We start from the raw sequence: 25,019 nt of genomic DNA on the forward strand, positions 1-25,019 counted from the left end.
GGGGCCGGCCCAGCATAAGAGTAACCCCGAGAAGAGGCATTATTTTTAACCTGGTCAGCTCCCTATGCACCTACACGAGCAGCGGCCCTGACGCAACGGCGGGCAAGCAGGGCGGCCGGCCAGGCAGGGTCCGCCGAACGGCTGCGGCGGCTCCCGCCCGTCCCTTGCGCCCGCCGCCTCGCACAGGGGCCCCGTGGCGGGGAAACCGCTCTTCCCTCCACACGGGATTTACGACCGGCGTGCGCTGCGCAGCCCCGAGAGCCGGCGACCCCTTGGCGGGGACCGCTACCCTTGTCCGCCCCGCGGGGCGCCCAGCCGTTGCGAACGCTGCAGATCCCAACGCGGGCGAGCTGCCGCTGGCGAGCGGCCCCGGGCCCGGCCCTGGCGCCACGACCGCCATCTCCCCCCTCGCAGGAACCCGCAGGCGCGCTGGCCGCTCGCTCGCTCACTCCCTCCCTCCCCGCTGACACTGCACTGAGGGAATCCCACCACCCGGCGGGGCAGCCCGCCAAGGGAAGGGAAGAGGAGGGGAGGGGTGCCGGGGCCGGGGCGGGGCCGGCGGCAGGAGGCCGAGCTCGCCGCTATAAAAGCGGAGGCGGCGGCGGTACCTCCGCTCGCCGTGCCCGCTTCCGTGCGCCAGCCGTGTCCGCCTGAGCCCTCCCTAGCCGCTAACATGGCGCTCTCCAGCGACCCCCATTTCAAGAAGCTGGTGGAGTGGCACAAGGCGAACTCCCCCAAGCTCGTCCTGCGGCAGCTGTTCGAAGCCGACAAGGATCGCTTCCAGAAGCTCAGGTGAGGCTGGGCGGCCCCCCCCCGCCCGCCCTCCTCCGCGGCTGAGCGGGGCAGTCAGCCGCCCCTGCCCTCTCCAGCGACCGCCGCGGTCGGCCGGGCCCCCGGGCTGCCGGCACGCCGGGCACTTCCGCGTGCGAGGCCCGGGGCCGCGCAGGGCCGGCTCCCTCCCTCCCTTACTCCCTCAGGTGGGCGCTGCCGGAGAGCCGGGGCCTCGCCGCGGGCGGGAGGGATGCGCCCTCCCGGCTGAGCCCTGGCGGGGGCCGCGTTTCCCGCGGGGGCGGGCAGAGCCCCTCGCCACTCCTCTCCCTGCTGCCCGTACGGCTCCGGGAAGGGAGCGGGGCCCGGCCCGGGGTGGGGAGGGGGGTGGGGGGGTGCGAGGAGGTGGCGGCGGCACCGCGCACACACGCGGCTGCTCTGCTCGCCGCCGCTCCCGCCGGCGTGAGGGGCGGGGGGTGGGGGGGGGGTGGGCCGCAGGAGGGTGGTCGAAGCCTCGGAGGCCGATGGCAGGCCGGGCACACACGCCCCAGGCCTGCAGCGCCCTGCCGGGAGCGCGGCGTGGGCGGGCGGGAGCCCCGCCGCGCCGCGGGGGGCAGGTGCCGGTCTGGGGGGGGGGGGGGGGGGGGGGGCGCTCCGCGGGCAGCCCCCGCGGAGGGCGGCCGTGCGTGCTTGTCCTTGACTCATCCTTGCAGCAGGGTACGTGCCGGGAAGCACAGCGCCCGTCTGCGGCTCGCACAGCGGCATTGTGGGTCCGTCTTCTCTCAGTCTCTCGCACCCGTGTGCTTAGTCATGATAAGCTCCGCGATAAGATCACGAGGAGCCATCCGTCCGTGTGCCCCTGCCTGACGGTAGTACGGCGGTGCCTACCCCTGCCCTGCGGTGGGGAAGGGAGGGACGTTTAGCCCTCCTTTGCCTCATGCTAGCCACGTTACCGAAAATGCATTGCAACGTATTTTTGCTAGAGGAGGAAGGAAGAAGCGCAAGCGGTGTGATAACGTTCAGCGGTTTCATCCTGTGAAGTGGGACTGATGGTTTTTGTACACTGGAGACTGTGCTTAGAAGTCGTGTGTGTGGTTACATTGTTGGACTATACCAGCAATCTGAAAAGTCTAATACTATGTAGATGCATCCCTGACCTGAGTTTTTAAGTGAGCCTGGGTACTAGAGATACGGTGAGCTTCTGTTCCGAGTGTTGAGATAAGACTTGTTGCACTTAGCAAGCTTTTCATTAGCATCCTGGGTAAAGTGACTTTTCTTTCCTTTTGAGCTCATTAGATAATTCTTAAATTGTAATTAATATTGCATATGAAGTCCTGCATATCAGTATACAAGAGTTGGTGTCATTTGCAGTGCTAGAAAAGGTATGTTAAATTTTTGGAGTATTGACTTTGTCTGGCTCTTCTAAGGGGACTTTTTATGCTGTTAAAGAACTTCATTAATATTATCCTATATCAATCTACTAGGTCTTCTCTAATGGAGCTAGTTCTGGTTGCAGGTTTTCCTTATGTCCAGTATATCCCCAGAGACTAAATTTGGTAATGTCCTTGGAACAAAGGGAAGCTGGAGCAAACCAGCTAAATAAATCAAAAGGTATAAACTAGAGGTTTCTTATAAGGTTCGTTCCTGAATGGCTTAAGCAAGTATTCTTATTGGGGATAGCCCTGCATCTTAATCACATTGGCTGTCACTTTAGCATTATCCAGGCTATTTTACCCATAAAAAATACTCTCTCAATCTCAAAGTCTGTATTTAATTGCTGCTGTGAATGTGTAATATACTTAGACTTTTTTGAGTGTTAGACTGTCACTGTGTACAGTTAACCAAGGAGAAGATATTTGGGAACTGTTGTTTCAGGCACACATACTCATTTCTAGCATGTCTTCTCCATGCTGAAAGTAGTCAGTGTGTCTCCTAGAATGTGTTTATCAGATTTTTTTGTGAAATATTCTTTACCAAGGTTATATGTTTCAAATGGCTGCCCAACTTAATGTCCTTTTGTGCTGCCCATAAGCATAGGAAATAGTTGAAGTGTTTCAAGTTTACTTGATCTATCTTAATCCTTTCTTTTCATGATTTCAGTCCTGTTTCCTGATAAACATATTCTAGACTACCGGAACTTTTTCATGGCAAAATACAATTGCAGAACTGACAGCCTGAGTTAGTTTGACAGATCTGCTTGTATACTTCTCATTTATTGCCACTTTGAGCCACATCAGCAGGATGATGGTAGTTAAAATCTGCTGAAAGCCTAAGCAGTCTGGAGGTTTGGCCACAAGGTCCTCTCTGTAGTTTGCCCCTTTCTTCTTGTGTGAAATTAATCTTTATGAATGCATTTCACTTGGTTCTGCTAGGAATTATCATAAAATCGATGACTATCTCCCTTTCAGAAGAAAAAGAGAAACTTGTACCCATGTAAGAGTGCTTCCTGATACTGGTTCTGGAGAAATTTCAGACTGGTGTGAATATAATTTTTAATCTGAATATTTTATTACTGAGCACAAGTATCTATTTAATGTTATTGTAAGAACCTTACACTTGCTGATTGTGTCCTACAGAATATATAGATACAAGATTGTTTCTTCCTGTTGTCCTTTTTTTCTTCCTTAGAATTTGTATATCCTGTTTTCCTGATTGGGAGTGTAGTCAAACCTGTATGGTAACACCTTTGGCTTGCTTTGCCACCCAAATGTAAGGTCTGGTAGGAACAGTGGGTTTTAATGGTGTGGGTTCACTAAAAAAAAAACCTCTACTAGTGGTGAAAGGGTTAGAACTGATGTGATGCAGCCATCAAAACTCAGAAGATAATAGATACCTGGATGCTGATTAAGGTACTCTTGATGCAAATAGCTAGTGCAGGATATAAAGCACTAGTATTACACTCCTGCTAGTTGGCTTGTCCATTATGAAGGATCAGAAAGAGCCTCCAATCTAAATGGAAAACATACCACCAGGGAATCTGTGTGTAATAATACATTTAGGGGTTGCATACAGCTTTAGTTTGTGTTTAGAGGGGAGATAAAATAATTCTGACATGCTGCAAGTGACCTTCTGATTAAGGGCTGCATGACTTAAATGTGGATGTGGCTTACGTGACAGGGCTCTTGTTCCACCTGGGTAGCGCTACCATTAGCTGCTGCATTGCAGGAAGGGTAGTGTAGCAGAATACAACTGAGCTACAGGGTTTTGGGCTCCTGTTTAAATAAAGCATGGATCTCTTGGTGTAAGGGTTTAAGATGAGATTACATTGCATGCTCTGTATTCCACCTTGTGTGTGGGAAGTTAAATCTGGTAGCCATTGCTTTGTTTTTTGCATGAAATGTCTTGGGATGCCATCTTCCTGCTGTTTCTTCAAATGAGTAGTGATTCTAATCCAGCCAGAATTTCATGGGGTACTCTGTCTTCTAGGTCTAGTGAGATTGACTTTTATTCATGTAAGTAAAATAACAACGAATTGTAGAAGTAAGGCATGTGTCAGCCAAACATAAAGAAAAGATTGTAAGGGTTTCATGTTCATGCAGTGGAACACTGGGAAAGACTGTCTGTCTATATTAAACTGTAGATGAGAATTGAGTTCTACTTCTCTGAAATGAAGAAGTATTAATTAGTATACTAATGGCCTTGCTGTATCATTAATAAGATGCGTTCAAATCCGAGACCTGTCTGTAAATTGCATCAAATCTCAAGTAGAAAGACTTGAAGGATTTGTTCTTGTTTTTCATCTGTACTGTAACAATAGAGAGCAAATTTGGTAGGTGAGAGGTAATAGTCCTTCTCTTAGCTAGCCATATTCCAGGTACCCTTGGGCTGGATGGTTAGGGTTTCAGGATTACTGTCTACAGCCCACTGAAGAGTGATTAACAGTAGTGATACTGTTTTTCCTTACTTGCCTTGTGTTCTTGCCTATAAAAGAAACACTCTTCTAAGATTGTGCCTGAAGACAGCTTTCTTTACTTATGTAGTCTCTTGTATTTTAAGAACAGAAAAAAGACGTGTTTTTCCTCAAGTTGATGAAACCATATAAATGTGTAGGCCTTGCTGATTATTACTCTTATTGCAAGTTCAGCTCTATTCTTCCTTTGCAGAATCTTGCCTGCTCTGTCATATTATATCTGTTTGGAATAGCAATTATGCTATGGTTTGTCCCTGTGAAGTCTCTGGCATATGTGGTCACTAAAATAACAGTGCGTGTTTCTGGTCTCAAGTATTGGGAAAGAAAAAGCAGGGGAGATAATGAACAATGTGGAAACATTGAGAATTTAAAGGCATGCAATTTCCTGTGGCTTGCACATGTGGAGCAAAAGTGAGAGTAAGATATAAAAGGCCTTCTGTGCTTTTATAGAAGGCCTACTGAATTACTTACAGAACTTTGATTCTTCAGTTTAGAGTAAATGTGTATATTTGGCTGTAAATTAGTGCTAAGAAGAAATGGCTAGAAAACTGTTCTGTAAAGGACTGGAGGGACTGTAGAACTTGCATAGATACAAGGCTAGTATAAAGCAACAGGCTCACTTGATTTCTATTGGACTACAACTTCTGTGTTTCATCTGGGATGTAAACCTAGAAGTGTTTGTATTTTGAAGTGTTAGGCTATAGATGTCAGATGACGATTAGTTAAATAATTTGGAGACTTCTACTGAGTCAGTGAGACTACACCATGCACAAATGGGGTTTAATTCTGCCTAGCAGTTGACAAAATGTTTCTGTACATTAAGTTGTATAGATTTTTAAATCAGGCTTGTTCAAGTCTCCACATAAAAGAATGACTATGTTTATTGAAAGGACCTGTACAAAGACAGTTTAATTTTGTAGCAGCAAAAGAATGTGGTAAGCTTTTTACCTGTGATATATTAGGAAAAAGCTAATTATTGCTAGGGAATGCTAGTGGCTCAGTGAAAACAAAATGTGATTGTCCAACTGTGCATTAAATATACTTCATTGTATTTGGAGTTTCACAATCAGAAAGTGGACACTATACTTCAGCTTGTTGAAAACCACGGTCTTTAATCAAAAAAAACACACTAGTCATTTCATGGAACTTGTGGGGCAAATCCCTTCCTTGGGTCATCTTTACTAACTTAGTATAATTAGGATTCCATTTATTTTGTAATCTATAGAGGTGTTATTGTATTGCTTGAAACAGTCACTCTTCAGGAATATGCAGTTAAACAACCTGTTTTGACAGCTTGACTCTGAATACTGACCATGGGGATATCTTACTGGATTATTCGAAGAACCTTGTTACAGAAGAAGTGATGAAAATGCTGATGGAACTGGTAACTCTTTAAAATGTTGAATTAATAAAACAAATAGTTTTTTTGAAGTTAACTTTTATCTGCAACTGACTATTCGAGCATTGCTTATATATATTTAGCTCCAAATCTGGGAGACCTTCAAAGTTAAAAGGCATCTGTTTACAAATCTTGGCACTGTTCAAAGTCTTGCCTTGTCCTTTAGCTCCAAGGTACAAGGCCATTTTTCAATGCACTCACTGAAAAGATTTTTGTCTGTGTAACAGACCAGCTGGCATATGGCACTGTTATTGAGGTCTGCAGTAAAACAAGAGATTCATATAAAGTTGTAAGAGAACACCATGTCTTCTGTACCTGCAATAGAAACAATGCTTCATGTCAAGCAGCCTTAGTTTTGAGATTCAGTTGCAGTTGGATGTATTTTAAGGAAGAAACTGTGTCCATATTTACAATCCTTCCTTAACTATTGGTTCAGCCGAAGGCTAGGACCAGATAGGACACAAGATTTTTTTAAAAGGGAAGAACTAGCAAAAATAGATATAGCAAATATTACTTTTGCTACTCTTCAGTTTAAAAAAAATTCTAAGCTGTTACAAAGAATCATTAATGAATCCTGTAGCAGTGTGACAAGATGAAACTGAGTAATTAAGATTGATTCATTGCATCTTGGTCTTTCAGCATATGTTACTGTGTAACTGCTTAAGGAAATAAACAGCCTGCATAAAAAATACTTGCTTTAAAATAAGAGAATCAGTTTTTAAGCTAGCATCTATTGAGTCTTTTAATATCATAATTTTTGTTTCACTGTCTTGTGTGGTAAATGTTCACACTTTTTAGCGTAGCTGGACCTTTGTAGTGCATGTTGACTTCCTACTATTTTTAAGAGGAATCTATTTTTACATTTCTCAGGCAAAGTCAAGAGGTGTGGAAAGTGCCAGAGAGCGCATGTTCAGTGGAGAGAAGATCAACTTCACTGAGGTAAGGCTATTTCTGTCCATGGTTCTTCACCCTCAGTTCTGCCTATATATTATGGATGTTCATGCATCTGTGGAAGAGGTCTTGAAAAAACTTACTCTGATTGCTACTCTGAAATGCTGAGTGGTTGTAATGTTTGCTGCACTACTGAACATGAGAAACTCTTACAGCTCTGACAGACCAAAGAAAATGTGTGTGAATAAAGCTATTCAATACATCTTAATTTTTTTAGAGATTTTGGTGGTATATTTTTTCTTGTCTTTTCTTCCCTGTTTTGTAGAGAGGAAGCTGAGTTAAGATTTTGAAAAAGGCATTGAGCAGAGTATTGCATTCCAGGTATCCCTTACATGCTGTTGTCTAATGACAGTGTTCATAAAGCTTAGTAAACTGCCTGCAAAGTTGCAGTGAGGATTGTGTAATACTTTCCACTTTGCCTTATTGATGCTGCTTATCTTTAGGTACATTTAACAGTAGAGACGATAAACAATTGTGGGAAATTAGCCACCTATTTCAGTAAGATAAGTATCTTCCTCTTTTGGTAGATCTGAAGGTTGTAATTATGGTTAAATCTTCACTAAAACATACAGAAAAGCAACTGTACCTTTTCTGAAATTAAGAATAGGACAAAAACTGGAAACTCGACAGTATAGTGTGACTTATTAAGGTTAGTATGTCTGAGGTAAATTCACAGAAATCAGTTTTTCCTTTCACTTGGTTATTGACTGATTTGGCTATTGCACAAGCTGTTTGCTTAAAATAACTCAGCAGTTGGACATTGTATTGTTTGTGAATGCTACATGTTTGTAAAAATGCACAGATAGAAACAGATTAAGCTTCACTGGAGAAATGGTTCCTCTTCATTCTGTATTAATGCCTTCAATTCACAGATGTAAGACTAGCTAGTGAAAAAGGAAGCGGGAAAACAGGGTGGTAAGTCAAATCTACCTGGAGGATTGTTTTCTCAGATATTGCCTCTCACTAGCCTCATGTAACAAATTACTACAGGGCTAGCATATCTCTGACCATATATTATGGAGCTACTCTTCATTGTCTACATGAGAGCACATATAGCAGCTGAAGCCTTCTCAGAAGGAGGTAATTTTCACAGAAAGCACTTTAACACAATATTAAATTGTGATGTGTTTGGCTTCTGCTGCTAGCTCCCTATCCTGCTACTGTCTTGATATGGCAACTTTATGTAACAATTACTTGCATGATGAGTCTAGGAACATCTTTTTTATCAGGCTGTTTCTTGTTTACAGTCAGAAGTTGACTTGGAATTAGATTTGGTTTGTTTAATTTCTTCTGTTTGTAATGAATATCAAATCAAGTTGGTTTGGCTCTGGAATATGAGCATGTGGACAATATGAAATTGTCATGAGACTTTAAAAACAGGATGCTGTCAAACAGCATGACTGGATAAACCTAAAGCAATAAGACAGAAGGGAACGGCTTAATGGCAAGAACTGACTTGTCCACTACTTTTGCTCTGATTTAGAACATTTTTAGCTATTTGTCTTAAGTATTTAAGACTTGTCTGTATTTGGTGCTGCAGGCATTGGCTGTGTGGTGTGTGCTTATGTGGAAATTCTTTATGGTGCACCCAAGTGTGTCATTGCCAGGTGTTTGTCCCAGATGAGTTAAAACTTGCAGCTTGATATGGCATGAAGACAGTGCATTGCAAGGTAACTCATATGTGACCACTCATTATGATGACAGTCTTCATAGCCCACCTGATATTTAGAAAATAGTTCTGTTTAACAGTAGACATCAGGTCAAATATGACTGTTGCTCTTGATCAAGACAAAGCTTCCTTCAAGCCTGGTACTAAGTAGTATTTACCAAATAATACCATTCTGTTGCTGAGTGTTGCAAAAAAAAAAAATTGCCTCTGTTCACACCAAGTTTAAGTGGGTACACTTTGATAATTAGCAACTGAAAGAGCTTTTTCATATTCCAAGTCAGTAACCACAAACTCAATGATAGTTGAATTAGCATTTGGTATTTAAATCATAAGTTGGCAGTTCATATTGTCTGTGTTGTCTTTGTCTCACAATGCCTCTCATTGTAGTGAGGAACAATGAGGTAGAGCAGACTAATTTTTTAATTTGTTCATTAGTATTGACTAACTCCTTCATTCTAGCTTAAAGCTGTTAAGCTCCTGAACAGGCAGATCACAGGCCAGATTTCAGTGCTTTGACTTGTGTATAACTGGAGAATTAATATAATATGGTGCATGCTAACAGATTTTTTCCTCATAACACAACTATCACCTACATATCTGGTGTGCAACTATTCAGGGAACATCTAGCTGTGGGCAGTGGATAGAATAATGTGGCTATTGTATTCCTTTTTTGTCAAATGTTTAAATATGTATTTCTCTTCCTATATGAAATGGACTACTCGGGATAATTGAGAAAATGCCGGAAAATAACTTTGGCTGCTTGTTATAATTGACTTTCAGTATCGTTATTAATAGGAAACAACTTCATCCTTGTATACCTGAAGCATGCCAAAATAATTAAGATCACTGAGTACTTAATATTGCTGAACTCTGAACCTCAATCATTAAATGCTTTTTGAGAGATTTTGAGCTTTCTTTTCAAAGCAAACAAATAAGCTATTTGTATTGTATGTTTATATCATATGCTTTTATAAGCCCTTTGTACTGATTCTGGAAGCGAGAGGGTGACTTAGCTTGTGATGAGTATGCGTATATACACATACACACGCAAACTACTACTCTACTAATTCCAGTTGAGGTAAAGGATTTTTAAGCCCTGAAGATCGTACTACCTTCTGGATGAGGCACCTGAGGCCCCTGGGTATAGTTTGGAAATAGCTTCATCAATTTTTTTCCCTTTTTTTCAGAACCGGGCTGTGCTTCATATTGCTCTGAGAAATCGTTCCAATGTGCCAATACTTGTAGATGGGAAGGATGTTGTTCCAGAAGTAAACAAAGTGTTGGAAAAAATGAAACACTTCTGCCAGGTATGAAGTACCACCATAGCTTATTTTCATATATTTGTTCTATACCCAGCCAAGTTCTTACATGTGTATTATGAAGTGTTGATTGTAGGCTGGTTGACATGAATTATTGTGCCCTTGTTTGAGGTTTATAATAGTTCTGGCTCAAACATGGAGTTGGAGCTGGTTTTAGTATGATTCACTTTTCTCTCTCTGTTCCCAGTTGAGTTTTTCTTTAATGGGCTCTCTAGATTTTGCTCTTTTAGCAGTAATCTTGCATTTACTTCAGAAGTCATGTAAATCATTAAGTGTCATGCAAATACTGTCTTATTTCTTGCTAATTTTTCAACTACTTGACTCCAAGTAGAAACTGCCTCTTAAAATTTGTGTTAAATCAGGAGAGATGTAGAAGCTCCCAGCTCACTTGCAATTTGATTATGCTCTACTTAAATAGTTTCTTAAAAACCTTCTGGTTTTAGGTTGTATTCCCTTATGATTCTATTATGTTTGCAGCTTTAGCAGCATGAAAGTTATTTGTTCCCTAGTTAAATACAGCAGTTAATCATTATCTTCAGATATCATTAATTGTTCTTTGATTCTGTACATCTTTAAAATGTACACGTCTTTCAGATCAGTTGAGGAAATTCTCTGAAGAGTTTCACAGAGCACTCTAATGAAGTCAAATTTATGTGCGATAAAACTAATCAATAAAAGCTCACCAAGTAGTTTTAGTGTATTTTAAAGATGTCTGCGAGGAACAGGAACTGCTTGGTTGCTACTGTGAGTCTTATCCAGGTGGTAGTGGCCAGTATCACTGCCAACTCGTACATGTTAACCTACACAAAATGAGCCTGGATTATGTCCAGTTCCTAACGGATAAGTGCCAAAACCACAATAACTGACACTAATTGGTCTGAGTTTAGTAGTTTCTTCAGATAATGTAAGAATTGAATGGCCACAGAAATTCAATGGTCTGTTTTCCACTGTAGAGTGTTTAGCTGATTAAGATTTTGGTAGTGTAAAACAAGAGTTTTTACTGGTGCCACCCTCTTTATTGCTGGATAGTTTCAATCATCAGAATCTGTGAATATCACTTTCCATGCAGATGTATGTTCTGTGCAAAATAAAAAATCATGTTAAACAGTTCCTTTGGAAAGATTAACAAAGATGCTTGTTTCAGTTGACTTAGGCAGATGGGATTTTATAACTATGGCAACATCATCTACAGGCTAAAGGAATGGTGTATATACTAAAAATGGATTTTCCATTTGGAAAAGCGAAAAGCTTTAGCTTAAACATCTGTAGGGTAGCAGAGCAACTATCAGCATAACTAGCTGATTCATTGTAGAACAATTGCTTTAGAGTTGGGGAATGTATGTAGAAGTATGCATGATAGTAGAAAGACTCATTTTGTGATTAGGACAAATTTAATGCATGGGTGGTACACGATGGACAATTCAGTGCAGTGTTTTGATATTACTTAATGACTAATTTTGTTTGCTTGTCAGAACTCTCAGTAACTGTTCAAACAGCAAGAATAGAGCAGAAACCTGTACTACATGCTGTTAAGGTGAAGCCAAGAAATAAATTTTAATGCAAAACATACATGCAGTAGGAAGGCTTTTTGAGTATTTGGTTTGCCAATAAATCTCCATGGCTTTATTCATATTTTAATGTCTTCTAGTTTAGTTAGTGAAGTTCTTTCTAATTAAAGACACATAAAGAGCCCCTTCAGGTTCAAATATTTGTTGCAAATAGTTTAATGCCCAAGATTTTTTCACTTTTAGCTTTATTTTTCTTGCCTTTGCCAAAACTTGTAAATGCTATAGCAGTCCACAAGGAGAGTTTAATCTTGCAGTGTGTTTTTAAATATGAGCATTAGACTTCTAACACTTAATGAAGTGTCATCTTAGACATAACCCAAGTGTCTAGCTAAGAAGGTAGCTTTGAGTATAAGCTTTAAAGTCTAGAAGCTTGAAAGTTGTCTTTGGAGACTTTTTACAATGCCTGAAAACACAGCCTATTTCCAGTGTTAGACTCACTAACTTTAGCATAAGTATAAAATAGTCATTGCAACTCTTTTTTTTTTTTTTTTTTTTTTTTGCCACAGAGAGTCCGTAGTGGTGAATGGAAAGGCTACACTGGAAAGGCAATCACTGATGTGGTCAATATTGGCATTGGTGGCTCTGACTTGGTAAGCTCCCGACTTCTGTGCATCTTCCACATCTTTTTGTGTGTGTACATGCTTGCAATGAGGATAAAAACTAGTTGTTGCTTCTATCCAGGGCCCTCTGATGGTGACTGAAGCCCTGAAACCATATTCCAAGGGAGGCCCTCGTGTTTGGTTTGTATCCAACATTGATGGTACTCATATAGCCAAAACCCTGGCTGAGCTTAAACCAGACACTACACTCTTCATCATTGCATCAAAGGTACGTCTAATACGAGCACTGGGATGTGACTTTCTCTAACTGTAAAGGATTAAGTCAGAATAGAGATCTGTCCACAGGAAAGTCTAGATCAGAGACTTGTAGTGTGGACTACTTCTTAACAGGCCTGTTGTGATTCATCTTAAACTTGCAGTACAAGCTTGTGTTGCTACTGAAATATTTGGGGATCCAGAATTCAAGTGCTGAAAGTGGCTTAACCTAAACAAGACACATGAGCAATTTTGTTGTCTAGGGTGTATTTCTTAGTCAATGCAAGTTTAAGCTTTATTCATGAAAGTTTATAGTAGCGTACTTCTCTGTGCGTGGAATGTGGGATCCTATGTAGTTATTCTTTGAAATTCAAGATCTTCTTGTCTCATTCCTTACTTTTATTTAAGACTACTTTTGGTCTTCTATCTTAAGTACAGTGTTATTCAAGTGTTCTGTTTTTGCATTAATGTTTTGTGATAATGAATTGCATGTAATTTGGGAATCTGTGTTCTGGTTTAGGGTAGTAACAAAATATCTTCACCTAAATAATGTAGTGCTCAAGGAACTCAGCATTTATAAATACTAAGCTTCTTTACTTATGAAGAGGGAAGGATAGTCTGCTGGTAGTTTATAAGATGACGCTTATTTCTGAATACAGGCTTAATAGCTGCCTTTAAGTCTTGCCTTGCTAATAACTTATTTTGTAAATGTGATTGCTGGCTGCAGTCTTCCTTTGAGGAGTGCTTCTGTCTTAGCAGAGGAAACTGATGAAGACAAACTTCATAGTTATGTAACTAGCTTGGGTTGCCTTCATTTGAAAAGCACAGTAGAACCTTTTTGCTGTTGAAGACAATCTGCAACAAATGAACATGTGTGTAATGCTGGCTGTGCTCTGCAGTGGCGCTCATTATCTTGGCAATACTGCAGTTGGGCAACAACTTATGGAATAATAAGGAAACTTCACAAAGTAATACTAATGATCCTTTTGAATAATTGAGTTCAAGGATCACGGTTCAAAGGCTTAGAAGACTGCCAGATTGAAAGAGTAACTCTTCAATTTCTGTTTGCCAGACTGTAGTTAGATAATTGGATATATTTGGAAGAGGATGAATGGCATTTTTTTGTTTTCCATAACAGGCTTGTGTTTCATAATGAAATATTTCTGGAGATGGATGAGAGTAGCTTGAATCTAGTGTTCACCCTTAAAGCTGAATTTTGATGGTTGAGTAAATCAGAATGGTTGTAGATATTTGCAAGACTGCATGACTGAACTTCTGTGCACACTTCATGAAGCAGGAAAATGTTTTCCTCTAATCAGCAAAAAAAAAATTATGGCAAGTATCTGAGCAGAAATGAGTGTTCCTTCGTGAAAAAGTAGGAATAGAAGAACAAGAGGACAATCCAGCTAGGTTATCCTGTTTTGATGCTCAATTAGTTCCTTTTTAGTTGAAAGGTAAAACTTTATTTAGTTAAATACTAAAGTAAAATGTTTAGTTTCAAGGGTTTGCATAACAGTTTGGGGGAGGGAAGGTAGGAAATGGGTAATTATTTCAATTCCAGATGTATGCTAGTTTGAAAGTAGATAGGCAAATCTAGCAACACTAGTCTTTACTGGATTGATAAGCTTGCTTTTTTGCTGAAATCTGGCAGCAGTTGTCTGTTACCAACATCTAGAATCACTCTGATTATCTGGAACGTATGATGTTATAGCAGCCTGAACTTGTTTCAATTTTAAGTATGGTGTTTTTCATACTTTCTTGTTTTCCAATGTGCAGACTTTCACCACCCAAGAAACTATCACCAATGCAGAAACGGCCAAAGAGTGGTTCTTACATGCTGCTAAAGATGTAAGTTTAATGTTTGGGTTATGTAACAGAATGCAACAGCTTTTTGTTGTGCATTTTCTCCCTGGTCATTCAGTGTGCTTTGGAGCAGAGCCAATAGCTGCCCAAACAAGCTGTATAGCTCAGCAAATGCTGTACATGTATCATTTGATACATTCATACATCATTTCAGTGCTTCATGGTTAGTGACAGGCTGTTAACATCCAAAGTGATAAAATCACTAGTTTTTCATTATAAATTATTGTCATGCATTGTTCCCCCGAATCCTGCCTGGTGAGTAATAGAGTGTAGCATTTGCCTTATAGCTGGCTAATAATTTTGTGGAACCACTGATATGGAAAACCAAGAATATGGTGTCTGTGGCATTACCTTCCAATTCTTGGCAAACCTTTAAAAACTAGGAATTAAGTTATGGTTGGAGTGATATACTGACATATCTATGGCAGATGGCTGTGCTATGAATAGAAACCTTGTATTTGGCTCATTCTCTCCTATTTCTAACCTTTAAAAGAAAAAAACAGATACTGCCTGCTCAGGTAAAATTAAGATAGTCTTTAACCTGTTCCAGTAAGGGTAGCTGTACTGAGTTTGAAAGCTGGGCTTTGAAATTCCTTATTACAGTACTGTTGCAGACAACTCATCTTTGTTCACCAGAACACTTACTGAAAGACCAAAGTCTAAATCTGGAGCTTGAGACTTATCAGTAGTGCCAGTCTCAATCTTTTGACCATAGTCAAAAGGGTAGTGCAGGTACAACAACTTCTTATGCTCCAGAGTGTTGGTATTGATGTTCCAAATTGATAACATACTGTTAAGGAAATAGTGTGCTGCTCTAAGTAGTGACTGCTTCCAAAGGGCTTCATGAGAATATTACCAGAATGTATCTTCAGACAGGCATGCTGTGAAATCCCACACTGAATGTGAATAAGGTGATTGCAAGTTGATAATGCAAAAATAACTGATGATAGTCAACAGTATTTTGTTTAAATGTAAATGGTACAGATCAGCTTTATGACCAGAAATTGAAGTAATTAGCATTCTAGATCTAACAATCTGTTTATTTCTATTAAGCCTTCAGCTGTGGCCAAGCATTTTGTTGCCTTGTCTACCAATGGTGTAAGTATAACAAATTGATTCTATTTTTTCTATGTACTTTTAAGATGGCCTTATTTTAAAATCCAGTAATGAAGCCTATTTTTTAAGACATTACTTGAATACCAATAGTTAGCCTTCCTCTTGAAAGGAAGCTTTTTTCCTACTGAAAATAACGGAAACTTCAAGAGTAATGAACTGTATGAATATTGGACCTTCATTAGATTTGTGCTTTTTGTGCTAGAGCTTTAAATCTGAAATCAAGATCTCTTAAACTTGAAATTACTGTACTGTTATTACTGTTACCCGTGATTGCTCAAGTGTGTGTGAATGCAGTTATGTAAACAAATACTACTGTCCTAGACTCCTCAAGTAAGTGAAGTGATGCAGGTAGTTTGTGTGAATGATCTGTAGCATATGATGAGCATAATGTACCCTGATGTGGTGTTTTATGCAAAAGCATGAAGTAGAAAGACCAATAGCAATTAGAAAAAGACTGCAATAATTGTGAGGGTGTCAGGTACTGTGGTGTGAAGTTCCTTTCTTCCTTTCTGGTTCTGTTAAATGTAAATTGAATATCAGTCCAACTCCTAACTATATTGCCACTTAGATTGATCAGAAAATGAGTATATGTAATTGATTTTTATTTGAGACTACTGAGTAGTGATCTCTGGAAATTAAGGTGTGCTTTTTTCTGATGGATGCTACATATCCTCTAAATAGAGGATGTAATTGAGGAATGGTGTATTTAATAGGTACCCAACTTGTGTGTTTTATTTGCTGGACACAAAGCTTTTTAACAATGTTGGTTTTACTTCTGCTGTTCTTACATGCTTTTTTTTATTCTAGCCTAAAGTTAAAGACTTTGGAATTGACCCAGAGAACATGTTTGAGTTTTGGGATGTAAGTAAATGTCTAGCATTATGTGGTAGATGTTAACTTAGACTAATCTAACTGGCTTCAGAAAATGCTAACTGGATGTCAGGGAACTGCCAAAACACCTAGATTATAGTAGTTGTATTCTCTGTACTGAAACATCTGAAAACTTGTAAATAAAGGCAAATTGAGAACATATCAGGCAAGCAAAAGTCTTCTTTTGACCATTCCATTAAAATCCTGCAGTCAAAGGTCTGAAGAGGAGCCTTCTATATTCTTGGCTGTCTAATCTCCTGTTGGGTAACAGGAGATACAAGTCTTAGCTTATTCCTCTGTGTAAGTAGTTATTATAAGCTGTGACATTTGACTGTTGGGGTCTACTGTACGCAGTCTAGGCCTGTAAAGGTCAAACATCAGAAACAGGAGCCTAATTTGATATTTTGTAGCAGATGCATATTTTAAGTATATTGCCCTTAGTCTTGTCCCTTACAATTAACCAGAAGCGGGTTGGCTTAGGTCTCATTGAATATGTGCCTGACAAACTAGATTTTAAAGCTGCTGTTTAGAAATTATGTAGAGCATTACCTTTCCCTAGATAGTGTGGTAATCTTGCTGAAGCGTGCTTTACCTATAGAGGAGAAATACTAGGAAAGCAGTTAATACGAGCTGCAAATTTAGTATTTGGAAGTAAACTGGTATCATCAAGGGATCTACTTCAACAGATATTATATATATGCGACAAGTAGGATAACTTTTAAAGTTTCAAAAAACGCATACTTAAGGAGTTGTTAGGGGGCTACTGTAAAGTGCAGGTTGTTGACCATGCCATATAATGTGTAATGAATTATCACCAGAAAGAAAATTGATTTTGCTGAAAATAGTCTAAACACATGCTGCTATTTCCTAATAGTTTGAATAAGTTTTAATTTAAAAACCCTTGCTCTTCTGTCTAAACCAATCTCTTGTTTTCAGTGGGTTGGTGGCCGCTACTCTCTGTGGTCTGCCATTGGTCTCTCCATTGCCCTGCACATTGGTAGGTATTCCTGTGATGTAACAATGCCAAGAATTAGTCTCTTTGCTTCAGGAACATAACTATGGAATGTATTAGCAATACTGGATTTTGGATAAGATTTGGGACAGTATTATTTTACCCAACCTACTCTGGCTGGATGTTTGTGCTAAAAAACAATCTGCAACGCAATGGAAATGTTGAGATTTTAGTACTGTAAATGCAGTTTTGGAAATTACCCATACTTGGGTACAAATAGTCAAATTGCATCTCTTTAGTCACTTGCATAGCCAAAAGTGCCTGTTTTATGTAAATCCATGTCAATGTTGAAAATCAGACCTTGCAACTGACATTCCTAAACTATGTAAAAGTAGGGTATTTAGTTTCTGTGGGTATATATGCCCTAAACATCAAAATCCTATGTCTGCAGTTCTGTATTCAAGCTTTGTTTAGTGCTGTTAACTATTTCCTTCTCCTGTTACTTCCTTTTGTCCCCCAGTATTTGTTTGTCTATGTTATAGGGCCTGATGATACAGGAGTGCTGCTTCTGTCTGCAGTTGACTGTGGGGCAAACATAGACCCTTGAAATTGATCCCCTCCTACTTGTATTGTAACAGAGTAGTATTGTCATTTCTGATGCAGATCTCAAATACAGCTAGAGAGTCCACAGTTAATGTGAAAGAACTCTTAAGAACTGCTGTTTCCTGGTGAGCAGGCTGTTCAGCAGCCTTGCATTTGTTCCCGCATTCCTTCTTTTAGATATTTAAAGTCTGAAACCATCATGTCATTTAGATTTCTAAACAAAAGCTAGAATTCCCTTAGACTGAGGTTAGAAGAAAAACATTAGTTTTGGTGGGTTTTGGAACAATATAAATAGGACTTGTCATGTGTAGAAAAACCTATGTGGACAGCAAAATAAACTTCAGTCAGGCTCTTACTGTTTTGTCTGTGATAAACTGTTCATCTCTGCTGTCAGACAGATTTGGTGCTGACTGCTGACATGCCAGCCTAACTACACTTCTTGCTCTTACCTCCATCTCCCAAAGCTGGCTTCTGACTGTCAGTAGAGCTGCTGCTTTGATTGCTAAACACTTCACCTCTGTTTTTCCATATAAGAATCGGGATTTCTGGCTTTTCAGGAAGGGATGGTGTTAAACTACTCAATGAGAATGAATAGTTGTTTAAATACCCTAATGAGAGAGCAAAGAAAAGTCAGGTGAATTGTTAAGACAACAGGGGAAGGGGGGGAATCTTTTTCTTTGAGAACCTTATTACAGTTGGTTCTTCTCAGACCAATACAGAAATCCCTGCTGTGCTAGCCTTGTCCTGTTTTTTTGGGATGTCTCTCCCATTGTGGCTGTGAAGTGACTAAGTGTTCAAACTTGCTGAAAACTATGTAGCCTTTAATACAGAGCCTGGTTTTAATGCCTATGTTTTCCTTCTGGTTGCTCATTCTGCCTGAATGGGGATTTTAGGCAAAGGTTTTTGAAGTATGTTTCATGAAGCTGGACTTGCTCTGAAGTCCAGGCTTTAATCATAACTAAATATATCTGGCTTATGGAATGCAAACTTCAGAAGTCAGACTGCAACTTTAAACTCAATTAGTAGTTGGGAGCCTTGCTGCATACATGGAATTTTAACTGTTTTATGATGGTCTTTACAAGAAAAATCAAGTTTGAGTTCTAATAGTAAATATAAACTTACTTTTTCTATTGTCAGGTTTTGACAACTTTGAGAGTCTGCTTGCAGGAGCCCACTGGATGGTGAGTGTGGAATGCTTATTTCAGATTTGCTCCTTTTAAGAGTTGTTAGATAACTGAAGGCAGGTTGGTTTCTAAAGTTCAGCTGCCCATGTCCTCTCTATTTTGAAAATAACTGTGCTTGGGAAGCTCTCCCTGGATCAAAACAACAAAAACAGTTTAAGAGTTGGGAAGGATGACAACTGCTTTAATAAAAGAGTTATTTTCTATTGTGTCACATAGGATAATCACTTCCACACTGCACCTCTGGAGAAGAACATGCCTGTTCTGTTGGCTATGCTGGGGATCTGGTATATAAACTGCTATGGATGTGAAACCCATGCCCTTCTACCCTATGACCAATACATGCACCGCTTTGCTGCGTATTTCCAGCAGGTAAGGCTCAGACAGAGTAAAGGTTTCAAGAAGCAAATATGTAGAATGCTTCTATGCTGGTTCTAGAACCTGAATGCATGTTTCTACATTAAAATTGTCATCACTTAAATTCATGTAATCAAGGGCCTAGAGACTGGTGCCAAGATGGATGCCAGCTTATTTGCTCAGTTAATGTAGAGATTTTTTTCTCAGACTGCCATATCTTGATGTCCATGAAGTAAGCAGCTATATCCCTGATACTTACAAAATTTCTATAAATGAGCAGCATTCATTATAGTTGAAGTACGTATGGAAACTTCTACAGATTCTGTGTGGTTCTGCAAGAAAGGTGATGCTGCCTTCCCTTCTTTCAGGGTGATATGGAATCTAATGGCAAATACATTACCAAGAAAGGCTCTCGTGTGGACTACAGTACTGGCCCTATTGTGTGGGGAGAGCCTGGCACCAATGGGCAGCATGCTTTTTACCAGCTCATTCATCAAGGTAAACAAACTATTCAATACCTTGTTTTGGAATTAAATTTTGAATAGCTACAAAGCTGTAAGAGACTGCAAAATTGACACTGGTTTAGAGGTTGGACTCTTATGTAGCCTAGCATCACACTGCTATGGTACTCTTAATTAGTGGCTTTTGAAGGCTACAAGATGCAGGTTTTAACTCTACAGTAAGGAAGGTCAACTAAAACTGAAACTACTGAGCTGTATTGTCACTTCCCCCTACTGTTAATTAAAAAAAAAAGTTTTTTTTAAAAGCTTTTTAAAATGGCTGAGTCTTCTAGTAACTCAGAAAATGGGGTGAGAATTGAAGATTTTCTAAGACTTCCCTGTTGCAGGGTTACTAATGTGGCTTTTCTTACAGGAACTCGCATGATTCCCTGTGACTTTCTGATCCCAGTCCAGACCCAGCATCCAGTCAGAAATGGCTTGCATCACAAGGTAATAAGTTCTCTGTCAGGGCACCCATCTCTTCTTGTGGCTTAAGGTGTCGAAGCTTATTCAGTATTGCAGTGTGTGAGATTTCCAAATGTCCCTTTGAAACTATACACATAGGCTTTGTGAACAGTCACAATAGGTTTGACAATATTTAAATCATAATTACATATTATATGTAATACAGCAGTATTTTTGTTCTTGAAGAAACTGCAGCCACAGTTCTTGAGGCAGATCAGTGATGTGCTCTGTTGGCCTACTGAGGCTGGAAAGAACTGAGCAACTAAGTATTTGGAGAGAAAACTCCTTGTAGGAATTGCAAGGAGTGTAATTCTTGCAGAGTATGAAGAAGCAGGTTCTCAGAGCTGATGAAAACTTCCTCAGAGATGCTGTTGCAAGTCTTAAACTCTAGAACAAAATTTAGTGAGTATACTAGTATGGCTAGGGTGATAGCCTTCTATACATAGAAGTTTTTTTTAACCACTCCAATTTTTCTTTTACTGTATCATCCAACTAAGGATTTTCAGTGAACAGTGTCTAACCATTTTTTAAGTTCCATAAGTGAAAACATGTACAGGTCTACTATTTACTGCATACTTCAGGAAAAGGATGTTTCCTCACTGCATGTCAGTTTTGTAGTGATTTCAGATTACAAGTGCTATATGAATTGTGTCATAGTAATTTTTTAAGTAACACCAAGTACAGGTGAAAGTTTTAGAACATGACTTTGCAAAAGGAGGGGGGAAAAGGTTTCATTTGACTGCAGGTATAGTAAGAGTGCATCTTCAGTGTAATGGGTAGGACAAAACCACACATGAATTTGCAAGCTAACATTAGGCAGGGAATAAGAAACTAAAAACTTCTACTGTATTGGTAGGGATTGATATATAGGCTTGCTGTCAGTTTCAGCAGGGGCAGGATTCTGCAAAACAGTCCTGGTTGTCTTTGGATAAATGCACTATTAAAATAGTAATCAAGTCTCTTGGCACTCTGAGATAAAAAACATTATCAGGCATTATGCAGCTAAAACTACTGCACATCTTATTGCCGTAGTGTTAAAAACAAGAGTTCTAACTCTAGGCTAGGTCTCGGTCTAGATTAAGGCACTACTTATCACTATTTCAGCTAAAGGAAACAGTAATTTGAGTTGATGTTTTTATTTCTACCTGCTAGATCCTTTTGGCCAACTTCCTTGCTCAGACTGAGGCCTTGATGAAAGGAAAGACTGCTGATGAAGCCCGTAAGGAACTTCAAGCTGCAGGACTGAGTGGGGATGCTCTAGAGAAGCTCCTTCCCCATAAGGTAATCGGGCTTTGGCACTTGTCAGTTTTCCTCTAGCTGCTGTGGTGGTGAGGGTGTTGTGTTGGCCTGCTGCTCCATGGAGTTTGCTAATAGGGCAGTGCCCTCCGGTGGCTGTCAAGTGCTATTGTCTTGACAGATGTGAAGGTTGTGCTACAGGTTCTACTTTGTCAGGTCTCATGGAGCAGTCTGTGAACAGCACTCTTGCTAAAGCATGCTGATCTGGAAGCCTTTTGAGGCATTTCAGAAAAGATGAGCTATCTCATCACTGCCCCTGGGATACTGACTTGGATTTTTCTTCCTGTAGCCCATAGTAGTCAGTAATGGTGCTTGGAGGTAATGTTTTGCCATTGTATTTGTAATAAAACATGAAAATTATACAATTCTATGGTTGAAGTTGTTAGCCTTTAAAGCTTTCAGGATTTTGTATTTGCTGCTAATTCAAGTAGTCCAGTGTGAGCTAGGAGGAAAATATAAACTGCAAGTTTCTGATGTAAGTTTTACAACATGTTAGATAACAGTGTAATTCTTGTTTTGAAAGGTCTTTGAGGGAAATCGACCAACCAATTCCATCATGTTTACAAAACTCAACCCATTCACTCTGGGAGCCATCATTGGTAAGTAAATAGTTCTCTGTGAATGCTTAATTAAGACTTTCTGATGAAGTTTATTGATAAATCTTTTTTTCTGCTTATAGCCATGTATGAGCACAAGATCTTTGTTCAAGGAATTGTCTGGGATATTAACAGTTACGACCAGTGGGGGTAAGTGTCCTTGATCTGTTTCTTGTATACTTACTGACTGTGGTATTCCTTGATCTGTCATGATGTAGAGAAAAGACAGTGAAAAAAAGTTATACTTGGAGCAAATGATTATAGGATAGATCCAAATGGAAACAGACTTTCTGGGAATAAGTCACCATGTATCCTTGTTCAGCCATGCATATTGAGTTTGTAGATATAACTTCAGCTAAGGACCTTTTAGTTTGATTTTAAAAAAACTGTGAATGCAGAAAAGAGGCAGTAATAGTAAAGTAGTGAAGCAGGCTGAACACATGCTCTGAGAATTAGAAAGGGTAAATTTCCCTTATAAAAGGGAAAAGAGGATTATTTTATCTCTAGAAACATTTAGTAGGCAGTTTGAATGGCATATGTGAAGCAAAAGACTGACCACCTCTTAATTTTCCTGGAGATACAAGAACATTCTTGGCATATGTCTTCATATGTAGGAGCCCTAGATCTAATGCAGGCTGCATCTGTGACTGAGGTTCATGGTAGAGTTCCATGTGGAGAACAGCAGCTTTACAAGGAGTTTGTAATTTTTAAAAAAGGAATACTTGGTCAGGAGCTAATCAAGATTCTTTTTAATCTGTAGTAATATTAACTGTACCACATACTGTATGAAGACTTATGCAGGAGAAAGAGTGATTGGGAAATGAGTAAGAGATTTTTTTTTTTCAGGTGAAACCTGCCTATACTGTGAGGGGCTATTTTGAAGAGCAAGTTTGCTCTCCAGGCCTAGAATAGCAGTTTACACTAAGCTCTCCTTAAAGGCTGAAGGATAGGTCTTTGTATGTGTTTTCTTAGAGCTATGCTACCACAGCAAGTTCTTTAACTAAAATATTGTAGTAGAAACTCAAAATGGAAGAATGTTTAATAAAAGCTGATAGTTGCTGTAAACTCTGAAATCAGGAGCGGGATAGGAGTAAGTACAGCTTTTACTGCAACACATCAAAGTCTAGAATGACATCCAAACCTAACTACAGAATGTGGGGATGCTATAGAACCAGCCTGGTTTCTTGCAGCTGTTGGAATATCCTAAGTCCTTACCCTGTGTGGCTGTAACTCCTGGATAGCATGCTGTAGTGTTGGGGAAAGCTTCCAGGCCTGCAGCTCAGCTGTTGTTTATTGTCTTGGTGCTACAAATCGGTCTTCTGAGTGATGTCATGTTCAACAGTGAACAGTAGCAAGTTGAATGTATTCTGCATTGAGGCAGGCTGCATAACACAAATGGGTACTGAAGGGGAAAAGACTCTGCATAACTTAAAACAAAACTTACTTTCTTTAGACATCCTGTAATTTGAGAGCTGTCTGTTCAGCTAAGCAGCTATGAGAACTGCAGTTGTTCATGAATGGCACTGAGTTGAATAATGTTAACTTTGTCAGTAATTTGTGAAGAGAAAAACATTCATCATAATGTTCACTGTCAAGTTACTTTTTACTGTCACATATTCTTGATGTCAATGACTTACAGTAAATAGTCCAAGTTGTTAGCACTAATGTTGTTTTTCTTTTTTCTTCTCCTGCTTTTATAAATGCAGAGTTGAACTTGGAAAGCAACTTGCCAAGAAAATTGAGCCTGAACTGGAGTCAGATGCTCCAGTGACATCTCATGATAGCTCAACAAATGGGCTCATCAGTTTCATCAAAAAACACAGAGCCTGAAATGAAAGATTTGGAGGACATCGACAATCTAACCACCGAATACCCAAATCTGTTGTAGTTGTGCTTTTTTAGCCAATTCTAACAAAAAGAGCACTTTACAGATGTAGCTTCTTCACTTGTTGCAGTTAATCTTGTTGCGTCAAGTGTTAAAAATGAAAACTAGTTTTGTGAAACCCAAGTTTGTATAGTTGCTTTCTATTTTTGTGGCTGTTAAACTGTAAAGTGCAGCTGGTATGTTCCTCAGTTCTATTCCCTCAACTTCCTTAAAGATGATCACATACTGATATTAGAAAATAAAAGGTATGATGGATGAATAAAACTTCTTCACTCTGTATCTTTGAAGTGCAGGCCTAGTTACATTTGCCTCACTGACTGTAAGGTCCTCTGAAGCCAAGTAAACTAATTTCCCTGTCTTTGGACTGGTTCTGCTGTAAGCTGGAAACTAGAATGTGTTCAAAAAATCAAATCTACAGCTGTAGATTGTTCAGATTGCATAATTTGATGCATTTGGGCAAGATACAGATACTTTTTTTTTCCAGTGATAATGTGAAAAGGAAAGCTTACTAATGTTTGGTAAAAGATCTTCTGATTTTTTTCTGTAAGCTGTGGAAGCCCTCTGTGGACAGCTATCTAAAAAGGAAGAAAGTTCTTGGAGTGACAGTGGTATCTTAGTTTTTTCCAAACAGTTTTCAAGAGTTTGTGAAGCAAAAGCTTGGGATCACTTGAACAAATGTATTTTTTTGTATTCTCCGAAGGCAGTTTTCTCTCACTCTTCTTAAATCAGCATCACTTCCACAACAAAGAATAGAGAACATCTTAACTATTTGTAAACAAGTTGCTTATCCTCTTTCATTCTCTACCTCTGTTAACCCCTCTCTGATAGCAAACTGGCATGCTGTGGCTATTGTTCTGTAACACCTTTAATAAAGGTAAGACACAAGCATTGAAGGGAAAAATAAGATGTTAACTGTGCTTCTCATACCCTCGACTC

General features: G+C 39.8%; 1 protein-coding gene across 1 annotated transcript; it reads left to right on the forward strand.

The window, feature by feature from the left end:
- The first annotated feature begins 587 nt into the window (after nt 1-587).
- On the forward strand, nt 588-24,987 carry GPI (glucose-6-phosphate isomerase). Its single transcript, XM_049805795.1, has 18 exons — nt 588-792; nt 5,972-6,062; nt 6,948-7,016; nt 9,885-10,004; nt 12,091-12,174; nt 12,266-12,412; nt 14,176-14,247; nt 15,316-15,360; nt 16,186-16,239; nt 17,185-17,245; nt 18,941-18,984; nt 19,204-19,356; nt 19,710-19,839; nt 20,215-20,291; nt 21,459-21,587; nt 22,126-22,201; nt 22,282-22,348; nt 23,905-24,987. Exons 1-18 carry the CDS (start codon nt 674-676, stop codon nt 24,026-24,028), a joined length of 1,662 nt encoding a protein of 553 aa, XP_049661752.1. The 5' UTR covers nt 588-673; the 3' UTR covers nt 24,029-24,987.
- Nucleotides 24,988-25,019: the final 32 nt, after the last annotated feature.

This window comes from Accipiter gentilis, chromosome 7 (genome assembly GCF_929443795.1).
Source record: "Accipiter gentilis chromosome 7, bAccGen1.1, whole genome shotgun sequence".
Classification (NCBI taxonomy): Eukaryota; Metazoa; Chordata; class Aves; order Accipitriformes; family Accipitridae; genus Astur; species Astur gentilis.

Excerpts from the sequence above, each read along its gene's own strand:
- GPI (XM_049805795.1), top strand. The coding sequence starts at position 674 with ATGGCGCTCTCCAGCGACCCCCATTTCAAGAAGCTGGTGGAGTGGCAC. Across the intron at positions 12,175-12,265 it reads GCATTGGTGGCTCTGACTTG|GGCCCTCTGATGGTGACTGA; the intron begins GTAAGCTCCCGA and ends GCTTCTATCCAG. Across the intron at positions 19,840-20,214 it reads TTACCAGCTCATTCATCAAG|GAACTCGCATGATTCCCTGT; the intron begins GTAAACAAACTA and ends CTTTTCTTACAG.